We start from the raw sequence: 16,422 nt of genomic DNA, 5'->3' as shown, positions 1-16,422 counted from the left end.
AAAACGGTTCCACTTGAAAAATCTTGCAAGCAGAGAACTTGTCTCCTCAAAGATTCTTTTAAAAGTTAATGAAAAAATTGATGTTGATTATTATGGGCTGACTAGGGAGCCATCAAAATAGCCACATCTCAGAAAAAACTAGGAGGGTCAGCTTGGAGTTCCTTTAGTTTTCTGAATGGCCCAAATGAAATGTTTAAAACAAAAAGAAAAAGACTGAAGAGCCATAGAGACGAAACAACTCTGTCAACCACAGTGCGGAGCAGAAATGGTTAAATGGAGGCTCCCCAGAATGTTGAGCGAGCGCCTAGCATCCAGCATCGTGGTATGGTCTGGGGTGGCATTAAGTGATGCAGAATCCCACAGGAAGGAATTCCTTTTCCAACTGCCTGATCTGATTACTTCAATGAAAAAAGTCTCAGTTTGGGTCCAGGGTGCTTGAATTTCTACACTTAGCTAATCTCCATAACAGAGTGATTAGGGGCTTCAGGTTTCTCTTCACAGAGCAAAACCGGCTCAGAATTGAATTACATTGCCCAAGCCCACCCCTGCCCCTCTCTGTTTTGTATTTATCTTAGTTGCCTTCCATTTATAACAAGTTATACTAATTTTCCTTTATGGGGAGTGATACAAAATAATTTTTTTACAATTTTAAGTCAATTAAATGTCAGCTACACGATGTGAATGTTGTGATGGTTCTGGAATGTACAAAGTTAGAGATACAGAGGATTAAGCAGAGATTGTCTCAGCTTTTTATGTATGCAGTATGGTGGTTTGAAGCTCTTACGTACCCCCGAAAAGGCCATGTTCTTTTAATCCATTCCTGTGGGTGCAGACCTATTGTGGGTGGGAACTTTTGATTAGGTTGTTTTAATTGAGATGCGGCCCACCCAACTGAAGGTGGGGCTTAAACCTTTATGAGGATAAAAAGACAGAAAAAGCCCGGAGAGCTCAGAGAGAAACACCCAGAGAAGTTTGGAGAGAGCTCAGAGAGAAAAAGGACCAGCAGATGCTGGCCATGTGCCTTCCCATGTGACAGAGGAACCCCGGATGCCCGCAGCCTTTCTTCAGAGAAGGTATCCTCCTCTTGATGCCTTAATTTGGACATTTTCATGGCCATAGAAATGTAAATTTGTAAACTAATAAATCCCCATTGTAAAAGCCAACTCATTTCTGGGATATTGTATTCTGGCAGCTTTAGCAAACCAGTGCATGCCGTATCCAAATTCCTCTGTGAATATGGGGGTCAGGAGCCAAACTACTGGACAAGGTTTCCAAATTTTACCTAATTGAAAACAAATGACCCTGATCTACTTTAGTGAAACTTCAAGAAAGCCCCGAGATAGGTCCTGTCATGGCCAGATCTGAAGGTGTTTTGGAAGTGGCAAAACATGCTCGAAATACTGTTTTTCTTTCCCCCAAATGTAAGGAATGTCAAGTGTTGATGCTAATTTAGATACTGATTGCATATGGTTAATTCTCAAATTCTACTTGCTTTAATTGCAGCATTGGCAGCTGCTTTGCAGAATATTGCATATTAAACCACAGGCACCCTGACAACAATTATTGGAGGAAAGGGAATTTTAAAACAAGTTGAATTAATCACTGCTCTTCCTGAACAAGGAGCAGAGATTAACCCCCTGGGGCTCCTGCAGACAGACCCTCACCCTCATCTCCCAGAGGGAACACCTTGTAGGCGAACAATTTTGTTTGAGATGACAACTCATTTCCGATGTTTTGCTGACATTTTAGATTACGGATACATGCCCTAATGACAGCATTAACAAAATGGATAAAACAAAAAGTGACAATTATTCAAAAACCTGACTTTTGCTGGCAAAGAGGAAACATCCATGAGAAGAGTAGAGCAATCAGCCTCCTGCCCCCACCCCCCAAAAACCTACACGGCTAAAACTCATCCAAAATGCGGATTTTAAAAGAAATAGGTTGTCTGGGCCTACAGTTGAAGAGTTCGTCAAGGCTTTGCAGCTGGAGGTTTAAAAAATCCCACTTTCCGGAAATACCTGACGATCAAGGGCACGGAGACCAGAGTGATGCTGATCCTCACTGGGGCAAAAAGCTTGTGGATGGCGTAGGCTACCACGAAGGTGCTCGTGCCCGTTGCCACCTTCGACTGCACCAAGGACTCTTGAATCCCGAGTTTCAGCAGGACTGCAGACATGTCCACGCCACTGAGGGAGGAGACCAAGGAAACAGCGATTACAGCAGGGGACCGAATTCAGAAGTCAACTGGCTGAGAGTTACAGTAAGTTTAAAAATGCAATGAAAGTAGCTGGATGAATAAAAAGCCGTAGAAATAAAGCAAAAGGTCTTACAGGGAATCTTACACAATGGCAAAAAATAACTATTTACGACGCTCAAGAATCTTACCTTGAAACAACCATGTAAATTATGCCCAAGGAGATCAAGGAGATTCCAATGTGCAGACACACGCCAACGGCACCATATTCTTTAAAAATCTTTTTCAGCTGCTGCGACTTGCTTTGCTTCTGCTCCTCGGCGCTGCTGCTGCTGCCCTTGCCTGTGGTCCCAGGGGCTCTGCTGGGCTCCTGTGCACAAAGCAAAGAGGGGACACGGTAGGGCAGGAGTGAGGGGTCCAGTCCTGGGCGTTCTGGGTTGAACTGTCATCCCCAAAAGATAAGTTGAAGTCCTGACCCCCAGGACCTCAGAATGTGACCTGACGTGGACACAGGGTCACTGCAGATAGAATGAGTGCAGTGAGAATGGGGTCCTACCAGAGTGGGGGGGCCCTTAATCCTCTGTGACTGGCGTTCCTGATGACGGAGGCAGACAGCAAAGCGTGGTGGCTGCGGCAAACCACCAGACGCTGGAAGAGGCAAGCATTCTCCCCTACAGGTTTCCAGGGAAGCATGGCCCTGCTGACACCCTAATTTCAGACCTCCGGCTTCCAGAACTGAGACAACACATTTCTGTTCTTTTAAGACACCCAGTTTGCGGTACTTTGTCACGGGAGCCCTGGGACCAAGACACTGGTGACCCCGGCCTTTATCCTCGTGTTATACTCTCTTTCCTCACCAACCCGAGCCCTGTGGACCTCTCTCTGGGGGGGGCTGGCTGACACCCACATCGTCAGCACGACGAACGGTAGGGTCCTGGGGTCCCAGACTTGTGGACCACAGTGATCATTTATTGCGCACCTTCCCCGAGCCGGGCAATGCTCTCGATGCTTTCTCTCTGTTCACTGTCGCGTGGAAGCCTCATGACAACCCTCTGAGGTAGACGGTGGTATTTTTCCCACTTCACAGACGAGAAGCACAAGAAGGCCCAAAGTCAGCAAGACTAGAACCCAGGCCGTCCGAGTCCACACAACCACCACGTTATACTCCAAATAAATAAGGGTTGTGGGTGCGAAATAAATGGAGCAGAAGCTCAAGATTTACACCAGAGACCTGAACAGATAAAGAGAGGACTGATTCCAGGTAGCACACAGACTGGGATTTGTACAGAAGTGATTCCCTGCAAGTGGCGTCTGTTAACTTGTATTGAGTAACCTAAAGGGCCTGGGATATTAGGGAGGAAACACCACCACTTGGATTAAAAACAAAATAACCCCTTCTTGATACGCACAGTGTCTTTTTTTTCACGTGATAATTTCTTCAAGCCTAACAACAGTCTTCAGAGCTCATCTTGGCAGACTCGGCCTATCTGGGTCAATTAGTTTGTTATTGACTTTGCAACTGGATCGCTTCATCCTTGTATTTCCAGAGAGGCTGCAGCTGCGCCACACTTCAAAGGCAAAAGGAAGGAGAACGACAGCCCAGCCTCCCCAGGTAACAGGGTCAGCCCTACCTGGAATGCAAAGAAATAACACAGGTCGTGCAGAGCAGCAGGCTGCCAACCCCACAGTGGTGTGCTTGCACGGCGAGGCCTGTTCCAGGCTGGAGGGGAACCCCCAGTGCTGCCTCTGGTTTGCGGTGGGGGAGCCTCTGAGCACATGTAGGGGAGGCCTGAGATGCTGCGTTTCTCACAAGCTCCCAAGGTGGCCCAGAAGCTGCAGGTACCTAGAGAGCTTTCCTGCTTGTACCACAGCCCAGGCACCCAACCTCTGATTTTACCCACCTGAGGTGAGATTTGGGCACTGGGACTTGTTATAAATTTCCCAGGAGATCCTAACAGGATCAGCCAGGGTTGCCAGCTAAGCCCCTGCTTGCCTTTCCTGCCATCTTGGTGTACTCTCCACACTGGCTCCCCTCTTTCTTGCCCTGCTCCCCACCTGCTGAGCCTGCCATCTGGGGTACTCCTCACCCAGCACTCCCAAAGCAACCTCCGTTTCACATTTCAGATGGAAATGCAAATGCCACCTCCTCCAAGAGGCCCTCTGTGGTTAACCTAGCTGCAGATGCCGCACTCCACCACGGCAATCCCCTATAACATCACCCATTTCCTTCATCACAGCTTCCACATCTGGAGTGGCCTTATTTCATTGTTTGCTGTCGATGTCTTCCCCGTAGAATGTGTGACCTGCAGACGTCAGGGACCTTGTCTGCTCCTTGCGTAGACCTGACTCCTAGCACAGGGCCTGGCCCACAAAAGGTGAATGAATGAGGCATCAACAGAGATGGAATCTGCGGAGGGGCATGGAGGGGTGGAGACGCGAAGGGAGAATTTTCAGATTTTACACTTCTGCAGCATGGACATTTACTGCGGTGAGCCTGTATTCTGCATGTGATGTGTTTTTCAGAAGTGCAGTGGGCCCTTCCCTCCTGGGATCCCTTCACTGCCTGCCATCCTGCCCACCCTCGCCTCTTCCCTTCTCACTGTCGCCCCAGGCCTGCTCGGCACCCCCACCCCAGCACACCACCCCTCCTGTAGTGTGCGGTCCCCTCCCCCGGCCTGCGGAGCCCCCCACTCCTCCCCAGTCCTCAGGACCCCGTCAGCCCCTCTCTCGGGTCAGGCCCTCCTCCCACCCCGCCACAGGCAGAAGGCACTGTCGGCTCTGGGGCACCCAGAGGCCACTGGCCAGTGTGCTCTCAGCCCTTTATTTCAACTCGCCTCCTGTTCCTTGTCTCTCAAATGAAATTCCTTTTTTGTTGCCTTTTTACAGTGACTCTTGTTGTGACTTAACATGTTTTCTTTCTCTGACGGACACATCCAGACCACGACTGCCAAGAAACTCCCTGGGTTGTGGGCAGAAACTTAAAACACCAGCGGGGAGCCTCTGGGACAGGTCCCATCCTAAAAGCAGAATTATGGCTGGGGACCTGGGGCCAGTGACTTTAGGGGAAGCCACATCAGGGGGGCCCTTCGGCTTCTTTCCACAACTCACTCGGCAGCATGTCTACCCAAGGGAGGGGCCTGGGAGCGAGGCAGTTGAGTGGACCCAGCAGGATCTTGGCCAGGGCCTGGCCCTACTCCCACCCAGGCCTACAGCGGCCACAGCTCCATCTGTATATCCACTAAGGCCAAAGGTCAACAGGCAACTCACAGGCAGAAGGTCCAAACAGAGCTCCTCACCCCTCCGACCTCCTCCAGCCCGTCCAGCCTTCCTTCACTCTGGCCACATGCTCTGAGCCACTGGACTCCTGTCTTTCCATCCTAAACCACATCCAGTCCACCAGCAACCCTACTGGCTGTCCTTCCCTCTGTACCTGGATCCTACCCCTTTTCACCTCCTGCACCACTGCCACCCAAGCCCAGGCCACCCTGGTCTCTCACCTGGATTAGCAGGACAGCCTCCCACCTGGTCCCCCTGTGTTCATTTGTTCCTTCTCTGCCTGAGAACATACGCTCTGCCAGTCTGTGTCTGTCCTTCGCTGCGTCACCTGGAGCAGATCACCTGGAGCAGGTCACCTGGAGCAGACCTGGCACAGCCGGGGCTCCACAGGGAGCTGCAGAGGCAGCGTCTGCCACTCACTTTCGTAGCTACTAAAGTGGGACTTCTTGATAACAGCCTTTTGATATATCATTTACAACCACCAAGCTCACCCGTCTGAGCATACAGTCCAGTGGTGTGGTGGGGGCAGTCCCGGCATGGCCTGCCGCCCTCCCTGGGACCCACAAACACCTCCTGAGCGCAGGCCCAGGTATGTCAGAGTGGACGGATAAAGCACAATCCCCTAGAAGAGAAAGGGCCTGCAGGGGGTACAGGTGGGGTCTGCTGTGCACAGAACCCATCCCCCCGTGGGACCCCGATGGACACCCGCCAGTGAAGCTGACTGCACTGTTCTTCTCTGTGAGTGAAAGGTCTTTCATCAGAGCCCGTGTGGGTGGTGCTTTTGCAACCCCATACCTGTACTGGAGGGCAGTGACGTCTCTTCAGATGTCTCTCCTTCTAACAGACAAACAAGTTTTGTATATAGTTGTGCAAATACCATCATCTACTTTTAGAACATTTTCACCCCCCGTACCCATTAGCAGTCACTCCCCATTACCCCAGCCCCCAGCCCCTACTAATCTACTTCCTGTCCCTGAGGATTTGCCTATTCTGGACTTCCATGAATTATGCAGTGCGACCTTTTGTGTCTGGCTTTTTCACTTAGCATAATGCCTTCCAGGCTCATCTTTTGTTGTAGGGTGTATTAGCAGTTCATTCTTTTTATAAAGCAGGATTTAATTCAACTGACATACACAGTAAACACTTAAAAATTCGCAGGGCAGGCTGGGTGCCACAGCTCATGTCATCCTCCCAACCAAAGGGAGTGTCTGCTCTGCCCCGGAAGGTCACGCAGGCATCGAAGGCCACGCGCTGACTGCAACGATGACGGGCAGTTGAGGTCTGGGAAGATAAATCGCAGCTGTTGCGTGTCTGCGGAAGATAAGGAGGCCACAGGGTAGACCTTTCCACCGTCCCCCAAAAAGGAGCCCACACTGAAGGTCCTCTGGGCAAGGCAAGGAGGGGATGGAATTCAGCCTTGGATTGAATTTGCTCAGAATCATCCTTGATTTTCAGTCACACACGACGGCTCCTCATTTGTGCCTGCCCCCAAAAGTCCTTATAAAACTCAGGTTTATTAGTCTTTTCCTTATCTCCCCACTAAAAGAGATCTCTTTCATTCCCAAACTACAGCAGAGGCTAGAAAAACATAAACCAACCAATGCAAACCTGGAAGCTTTGGTCCTGGAATTATCTCCCTCAATTTCGTTAAAGCTGCTCAGTCCAGGGGTACTGAATGTCCAGACCACAGGGACAGTGTGGTGGTTTGAAGCTGTATATACCCCAGAAAAATATGCTCTTAAACTTAATCCATTCCTGTGGGTGTAAACCTATTGCAGGTAGGATCTTTTGATGAAGGTTCTTCAGTTAAGGTGTGATCCACCACATTCAGGATGGGATTTAATCCTATTACTGGAGTCCTTTATAAATGAAATGAACACACAGAGAGAAAGCTAAAGAAGCAAGAAGTTGAAAGCAACGAAACCCAGAAGAGAAAGGAGAGACGAGCAGATGCTGCCATGTGGTGCCATGTCATGTGGCAGAGGAGCCAGGGATCAACAGCAGCCTGTCTTTGGGAAGAAAGCATCCTCTTGATGATGCCTTGATTTGGACACTTCCACGGCCTCAAAACTGTAAGCTAATCAATTTGTATTGTTTAAGCCGAACCATTTCATGTTATCTGCTTTTGCAACCTGGGAAACCAAAACAGATGGGGACAAGCAGTGTACCATCCTTCCCATTTAGCTTTCCCTGGGTGTTATATTTCAAACTTACAAAAGCACTTTAAAAAGGGGGGGGAACTATTCAGGTTATGGTGTTCCAGAGATTAAATTCCAATAAGCTGTAAAGTATAACATTTTTTGAAAGGTCTCAGGAAAGTTGCCTCTGTCCCCACGACAGTCCTTTCATTTGAGCCAGGTGCTGGCTAAGCACTTTAAAGCTGTCAATTCATAGAAACCCTCGCGACCCCCAGATGTGTGATCCACGTGACCCCCAGATGTATGATCCATGGTTACTCTCATTTTGACAGACAAGAAAGAGCCTGAGGCTGAGAGTGGGGAAGCAAGCTCTGGCTGGACTGGGTGCTGCGCTCGTCACCAGGGGGGCACAGGGCCTCCGAAATGACCCGCAGGTACCAGCAGTTTCCAGATCGTCAAGGAAAACCGAATCGGCCTCCTTGCTGTGAGCCGGCACATTCATCTCATTTCTGTGAAGCCTTCTGAGGCTCGTTGCCACCACAGCCAGAGCAGTCTGCTTGGAACTCCGGTTCCTTCCAACACACCAGCCATGCCCACTTTTCAGCGGCTGCTGAACGTGCTGCACGCAGACCGGCGAGTTGCCAGCCGCGGGATGCTGACAGACGCACAATCTCCAGACCGAGCCACGTGCCAAACAACGCTGTGAGGCCGACGACGTGAGGAAGGTCCTCTTTTCCCATCCTTGACCCGGGGCCCAGCCAAACGTAATTATGCCCCGTCCCGTCCACTCCCCACTGTCTCTTTTCAAGGAGCCGTCTTTCCAAAGTCTATTTTGGCAAATGGCCTCTGGCTAAAAAAGAAAAACAAAAAAGGCAGCGACTTCCAGCTACAGCATAACCAGCATCTACTGCAGGACCATGAAAGGAACAAAACATTCAGCTACAGGGGCAAGGAGACTGTTCCCCGCCAGCCAGCACAGCAGCCTCTAGCATTCTCTAGAAGGGCAGATTACTTGGACACTTTTTTTCCTTTTATCTTGGTAGAAGGAATTATTTTGAAGCATTGTGAGCCATGCACTTTTCTTCCTAGCCCTGGGGGAGACGAAAGAAGCTGAAATGGAGATTTATGAGTGGGTGACTCGGAAGGGATGGAAAATTTTGGTCCTTCATTTCTTCATTAAATATTATCTTATGTACCTGAAAAGTGTTAGGTACTCTGAGTGTCTGCACTTAGATAAAATGCTTCCCTACACCATGTGTGTATGACACCCCCAGCCCCCAGCCCCCAGCAGTTATTAAAGTCCGAAGTGCTATATTACAAGAGGCAGGAAGGTTTGGGGAATGAGCCACAGAACCTGCCCTGAGTTGCTCACATTGTTTGGAGTGACACCTGTTTTCGTTCATTCAATCAATCACTTTCACATAAACACTGTATTATGTTTTGTACTGGGCATTATTCTGAAAATACTCAATTGTATAACCCTCACAACAACTCTGTGAGATGGGCACAATTATCATCCCCACCTAACAGGAGGATCTTGGGAGCCCAGAGAGGTTGAGTAACTTGCCAAGGATCACACAGGCTTTAACTGGCGGAGTGGGGCTCCAAACCCTGAGTCTGGTTCCAAGGTCTTTGTTCTTAACTAAGCTCTGCTGCCACACACACTCACCCACATCTGCTCTGTGCCAGGCACCATGCTCGGTGTCAGGGACAGAGCAATGAACAACACAGACAAAACCGCACCCTCACAGCACCTGTAAGGGTGGGAGGAGGGGGGCAAGAGACAGCAAAGTAAAATACCAGGCAAGTGTTATAGAGAGAAACAAAGCAGGGAAAGGAGACAGGGAGGACTGGGGAGGGAGGCTGCAGGTTTCATCAGGGAAGGCCTCCCTGAAAAGAGCATTTAAGGGAAAACCAATGGAGATGAGGGGGCGCATGAGGCACAGGGAGATCAAGTCCTTAGCCCAACACTTCCAGCCCATAGGTGGGAAGTGGCACGTGGACAGGGTGGGCCAACTCGGCTGGTCCACATGACACTGCACAAAGCTAAGAGAAAAGGCAGGCTTCTCCCGTGGCCTTACAGCCCCATCCCAGTTAGAGCAGAGCCCTCCTGCTGAAGGCAGGGCAGGGGATGCCAGCTCATTGAGCACTTAATGAAATGTCTGGCACCTCCGGAGACCTCAGCTGGACACTGCACACTCCTGCCTCCCAATGACAAAACGGGGTGCCCGAGGCTAGCCAGGAAGAGCTGGCAGGGGAGGTACTGGGCTCTGGCCAAAGCCCAGGCCCGCCCTCCATCTGCTTCCAGGTGGCACTTGAGCACTGTTTTCTCAGGGAGATGAATATCTTTCGTCCTAACCTCATGTTACATTCTAATCCCACCAGCGTGGATTCTGCCCCTTTGCCAGAGAGCAGGAGAGACAAGGGCAGCTTGCAGGGCCTGTGACTTTATACATTTACTGTGATTATAGTAACAGTCATAGCTAACATGATTTTAGGATGTACTGGGTGTCAGGAAGACACACTATCTGATTTTATACTCACACTCTACGAAATATGAATAACCAACATCCCACTTTACAGATAGGGAAACTGAGGCAAAGAGAGGCGAGGGAATTTGATTAACACCACATAACTAGTGAGGAGCTAAGAAAGGAATCCAGGAGTCTGAGAACATGCTCATCACCACTGTATACACACACACACACACACACCCCAGGGCTTGCGTAGGGGACAAGCTGACATGCCCCTGTCCCCACAGGCTTCCAGATAACGAGTGCAGAGAAGATCCCACCCACTGCACCGAGGGGCCCAGCAGAGGCAGCCCAAGTACCACCATTGTCAGGGAAGACTTCCTGGAGGCAGGGTCAGCAGGGCCCAGCCCTGAAGTATCACCAGGAGGCAGCCAGCTGTGTGCAGGTGTCAGACCCATGAGGATCCCTAAACTGGCTTCAGGACTTAGAGGCCCACGTGCTGCCAGTCAGATGGAGGAGAAGGCAGGAAAGGAAGTTTCCTCCTGGGCAGGAGGCCTCCATCAAGTCCTGCTCTGCTACTTACTGAAAACGCTATGGAACATTCAGGAAGCACTCGGTGCGTATTTGGCCAGCACCAGCTCACAGAATTGTCCCCCAAATTGTCTCCCAGAAGGTGAGAAAGGTCAGGAAAAGGCTCAGAGACCTTTGGAGCTTTGTCAGTGCCAGTATACGGAGGGCCCTGTTCCATTCCAGGCAAGGGAACTCCAGGGTTCAAAGCTTCAAGCGCTCCCCTACCCAGAGTCTGGGTGTCCCAGTTTGTTATTTTTGTCTCACTGGCATGATCTTGCTCTTTTTACAGATCAGCTGCATCGCCTCTTATTACTATTTTTCTTTAAAGAGACCCACTTAAAAGAAAAGAAAAAAAAAAACTGTAATAGATTTCAAAGTGGAATATAATGAAACAACACACTACGGATTTTGTGCCCGAGTCTTGATTTCCAGCCTCTTTCCTGGTGAGATAAAGCGGGAGTAGCAGCAAGCGTCCGGGGGTGTTAGAGAGAGCAGCACCCCGAGGCCTTCGCCTTGACATTCAGTGACTTCAAAAGCGAACGACCCGAGGGCCACGCGAGGAGCTAACACCAAGTCGAGGCCCCACCCACAACCCTCTGAATTCCTGCGCTCTCGGAACCCCGGGCTCTACTGCGGACTGTGGGGCCTCGGGCACACACCAGACGCCCGGTTCTCAGTTCCTCCGGCTGTGCACTGGGTGGATCGCTTCCTTGGCTTGCAGGGCGCTGGGGGAGTCGGGGACCTTGCAGGTGCTCGGTCTCGGGCACTGCAAGTGCACAGCTCCCTTCGCGGCAGAGGTGGCCGGCCTTTGGCCCTGCGCTCTGGACACCTGGGGATCGGGGCGCCCCGGGACCACAGTGGGGGCGGGGAGGCTCACCTGGAGGCCGCAGCAGCTCCCGCGGGCGGTGCGCAGCAGCCGGGCGTCGGGTCCCGGCCGGAGCAGGAGCAGGGCCAGGGGCGACGGGGCGCAGGGGGCGGCGACGCCCAGGAGCCAGGTGGCCCGAGGCCGGACGCGAGCGCCCAGCCTACCCGCCGGGCCCAGCAGCGCCAGCAGCCCCGCCATGGCGCGGCCCGTGCAGCCTACCCGAGCCCGCCGAGGGCCAGGAGGGCGGGGACCGAGCCGCGCGCGCCCTCCCCACCCCGCCCGCCGGCCCCGCCCCCAGGGGCCGAGTGCGAGGCGAAGTGGGCGGGGCTGGCGACGCGCGCACCCGCTTCGGCCCCGCCCACTACCCCGGAGTCACCGCGGAGAGGGGTGCGTGGGCGGGGCTGGAGGCTCGGTCCAGCCCCTTCGGAGCCGAAGACCGAGGCGGGGTGGGCGGGGCTAGAAAGTGCTCGCCCCCTTGGTTCCGCCCACTGGTGTGTGTGTGTGTGTGGGGGGCTAGAAAGTGCTCGCCCCCTTGGTTCCGCCCACTGGTGTGTGGGGGGGGGGCGGGGCTAGAAAGTGCTCGCCCTTGGTTCCGCCCACTGGTGTGTGTGTGGGGGGGGGCTAGAAAGTGCTCGCCCCCTTGGTTCCGCCCACTGGTGTGTGTGTGGGGGGGGGCTAGAAAGTGCTCGCCCCCTTGGTTCCGCCCACTGGTGTGTGTGGGGGGGGCTAGAAAGTGCTCGCCCCCTTGGTTCCGCCCACTGGTGTGTGTGTGTGGGGGGGCGGGGCTAGAAAGTGCTCGCCCTTGGTTCCGCCCACTGGTGTGTGTGTGTGTGTGTGTGTGTGTGTGTGTGTGTGTGTGTGTGTGTGTGTTTCTTTTACCTTTTGGAGGTCCTGCCTTCCAGGGGCCTTGGGTTCCCAAACTGTGGGTACAAGTTGGCCTGTGGGTTTTATACCCTAAAGACAGGTGAAACCTAAAAAATTTGTAGGTATGTTTGCATGTTAGCTCAAAAGAAGAAAAGAAATGTAAATAAAAGTTTACTTAAAAGTTCTCTAAATGATCTCAGATCGAATGGAGAGGCAATCCTGGAGGTTTCTCTTGTGCAAGCTCCAGCTAGATATCCCAAATAGCCACAGTATGCCATGCCTTTACCAACAGTAGTTCTGAAATAGCTAGGTCTCCATTTGAGATTCTATAAAAGATTCACTCACTACATTTCATCTCTCAGAAACTTCAATCCACCAGAGTGTTCCTATGCCAGACAAGTCCTAAAACCTAGAGGCAACAGCCTCTTTAAGAACAACAATCAGATGCAGCCCCCTTCCCCATACTGTGAACACCACTTTTCAGTATGAAAAAGTTAGGGTGGTCACTACCAAGATGTCCCTAAAGATCGAGAAAGGATTAAATTAAAGGAAGGGCTAGCAACAGATAGATAGGATTTAACAAAGGATTACTAATACTGAAACTTTATGTAAACATATATATATATATTTAGATGCTAGGATATTAGAACAGCTAGAGGGCAATAAATGGTGGGACTGTAAACTATAACATTCTTTGAAATCTGCTCTATAGCTCTGCGTTGAATTGTGCTTTGAAAGTTATCGCTTTCTGTATACATCCTATATTTCACAATAAGGAAAGAACTGAAACTGTGGAACTGAAACCCACAACTTTTTTTGAAATTACCTATATAACTGCCTGTTGAGCTGTACTTTGAAAGTTAAAACCTTTCTGTATATATGTTATATTTTACAGTAATGGAAATAACTGAAATTGTGGAACTGTAACCCATAGCATTCTTTGAAATTTGTTCTCTACTTGTTGGATCATACTTTGAAAGTTAACACTGTCATGTATATATGTTAATACTCACAGTTTTAAATATGCATTAAAAAGGTCCTCTAAATGACCCCCATACATTGTTGCTGTGACTACAAAGTAGTGCAGCCACTTTGGAAGATTCTTGAAAAGGTAAACATACACTAACCATAAGAGCCAGCAACTCCACTCCTAGCTTCCTGAGAGAAATGAAAATGCATGTTCATAAAAACCTTTTACAATAATGTTCATAGATGCAAATGCTCATTGTGGGTTTATTCATATTAGCAAAAATCTGGAAACATCCAAACGTCCATCTGCTGGGGACTGGCTAAATGGTGGTACATCCTGACAGTGGAATATTATTCAGCAATTAAAAGAAAAAAACTGCTGCTACTCGAAGGCGTTCTGGTAAGTGAGAGAAGCAGGCACAAAAGACCAAACATCGTAGACTCCATTTATATGAAATGCCCAGAAAAGGCAAAACAATATGTATACGTAAAACAGCTCAGGGGGTTCCTGGAGATGGAGTGGTAGATGGGATTGACTGAAAACAAGGGAACTCTTTGGGGAGATGAAAGTATTCCAAAACTGGTTTGTGGTGATGGTCGCTCAACTGTATAAATTAACTAAAACTTACACTTAAAAATAGGTGAATTTTATGCTATGTAAATTATACCTCAATAAAGTTGTTTTAAAACGTTCTTAAGATGTAATATTATGTTAACTAAAGGCAATTCAACTCATTCAAGCTCTTAGACAATCATAGAAATCATATTGGACATGTATGCATTTTAATATTTTATTACAGTTTGTTAGATGGAGTTACAGCTCTATAAGTAAGAGAGTCTGTGGAAGGTCTAAAGCAGCCCTCGATGCAAATGCTTCTGTTTAAATGTGTACAAGGAGGTGGTGGAGAAGAGTGGTTAAGATTGCAGGCTCTCAACTGGCCCAGTTCAAGTCCCAGCTCCACTGGTAGCAAGCTACGTGACCTAAGACTGGTGACTCAACCTGTCTGAGCCAGCTGCAGTCTTCTTACCTGTGAAAGGAGGATAATAATAGTCCCCACCTCATGAGATTATGGGGAGAATTCTTTGACAACGATGCTTGTAAAGTCCCTGGATGGGGACTTTGGGGTTGGGGTTGGGGCTGCTGAGGTCCTGTGGTAATGAGGGAGCGGGGTCTGGTTGTTGAACCAAAGAGATGAAGTGGTCCTGTTTATGTGCTTGCACCTGGATGCACAGGGTCTGGAGGCCGGGCCATTGGTCAAGTGCCATGACAGGACTCATATAGATATTATTCCGGAGAGCCTGAGCTCCTGCTGCAAAATGACATTGACAAAGAAAAGGCATTCAGGAAAACAATCTCAAGAGGCAGAATAACAATTCCACCTAGAGCCAACAGGTGGCATAAGCTGTTTAAATGAGGAAATACAGACAAAGACAGGCCAGTTAGAAAATGGCTGGCATGAGGCTGGGGGTGGGAGGGGGCTGGCACCCATTGTTAAAATGATTCGAATTTTGGCAAGGGTGAGGGAACTAAATTTTCCTGCTCTTCCTGATGATGCTTTCTTCAGCCACAAAAGTTTCCACATTCAGCAAATAATTATAATGATAATAGTCACAATCCATTACTGAGAGTTACTTCGTAGCAGGTGCAGCTCTAAGATATTTACATGTATTCACTTATTTATTTACCCTTCCAATAACCTCCTGGGCTGTACAGTGGAGAAGACTGAGGCTCGGAGATTAAGTGAGTGACTCGCCTGAGTCTCACAGCTGGGGAGACCTACGGGGTTGTTCACGGACTCCAAGAAACTCCCGTCTCACCTCCTCATGTCTCACCTCTTTCAAGCTTCCCAACAACTTTGAGAAGAGCTGTTATCTTTATTTGGCAGTCTGGAAGAGTGAGGTTCAAACAAAGGTGTCCCCAACCCCAATTATTTGTTTTGTTTTATTTTATTAGAGCAATTATAGTTTTACAGAAAAGTCATGCAAAAAGTTCAGAGCTCTCATATACCACCCTCTCACACACAGTTTTCCCTATTATTAACATCTTGCGTTAGTATGGTACTTTTGTTACAATTGATGAAGCTATTATTATAATTATGCTACTAACTTCAGTCCACCATTTACATGAGGGTTCACTCTTTGTGTTGTACAGTTCTATGGGTTTTCTAAAAAATTTTATTCTAGGAACATATATACAACCTAAAACCACATTCAGATATAGAATTCAGCGCTGTTAATCATGTTTACAATGTTGTGCCCCCCCCCCCCACCATTGCCAATACTTTTCCATCGATCCAGGTAGAAACTCTGTACAATTTCAACATTAACTCCCCATTCCTTACCCCACCCCAGCCCCTGGTAACCTGTACTCTACTTTCTGCTATGAGTTTGCTAATTCTAATTATTTCATATTAGTGAGATGACAGAGTATTTGTCTTTTTTTATCTGGTATGTTTCACTAAACATGATGTCTTCAAAGTTATGTCAGAATTTTTAGCATAAATGATTGCTCATACAGGGAAGTGACAGTAAGAAAGATATGATAGGGTTCCTTGGCTGTTGGTGTTTTTTAGAACGACATTGCCATCTTTCTGCGTTCCAGGAAAGTTCCGGTTCAAAGGGAAAAGGCAGCCTCTCGGGGCTGTCAGAGTCCAGGCTCACTCAGTCGTGGATACCACATGCTTGCCTTATACTTGCTTTGTGTCTTGTTGAGCTCCCACACATCTGGGTCCACTGGAATTCTGTTCTCGTGGACTATCACGAATGTGAATAGGGTGTCAAGGAACCTGTTGGACACGCCTGCTGTGTGGGTCTCCTCTGCTCACCGACACGCCCATCATCGCGGCAGACTTCACTTAGGAAGCACAAATTCAAAGATAAAATTGTTACAAATTTCAAGGTGATGACAACAGAACATTAAAGCAAACATGGAGCCTTTCTGAGCACAGTTTAAATGCCCATGGGGTATTGCAAACCTAGAAATCCTGATTTCAGGAGGCCTGGGAAGCATGTGGTAGGATTGGGGGACATGGAGAAATGGGATCTTATTTCTATGAAAAGTATTCAACA

The 16,422-nt window shown here is 49.2% G+C and overlaps 1 protein-coding gene across 1 annotated transcript; it reads right to left on the bottom strand.

Annotated features, from left to right (window-relative positions):
* Positions 1 to 1,080: 1,080 nt before the first annotated feature.
* Positions 1,081 to 11,761, bottom strand: FAM210B (family with sequence similarity 210 member B). Its single transcript, XM_037811915.1, has 3 exons — positions 11,533 to 11,761; positions 2,389 to 2,567; positions 1,081 to 2,189 (listed from the first exon to the last, which is right to left on the bottom strand). Exons 1-3 carry the CDS (start codon positions 11,716 to 11,718, stop codon positions 1,973 to 1,975), a joined length of 582 nt encoding a protein of 193 aa, XP_037667843.1. The 5' UTR covers positions 11,719 to 11,761; the 3' UTR covers positions 1,081 to 1,972.
* Between the last annotated feature and the right edge of the window lie 4,661 nt (positions 11,762 to 16,422).

The sequence above is a fragment of the Choloepus didactylus genome, chromosome 19 (genome assembly GCF_015220235.1).
Source record: "Choloepus didactylus isolate mChoDid1 chromosome 19, mChoDid1.pri, whole genome shotgun sequence".
In the NCBI taxonomy this organism is placed as follows: Eukaryota; Metazoa; Chordata; class Mammalia; order Pilosa; family Megalonychidae; genus Choloepus; species Choloepus didactylus.
This window is presented reverse-complemented; position numbering and strand designations above follow the sequence as displayed.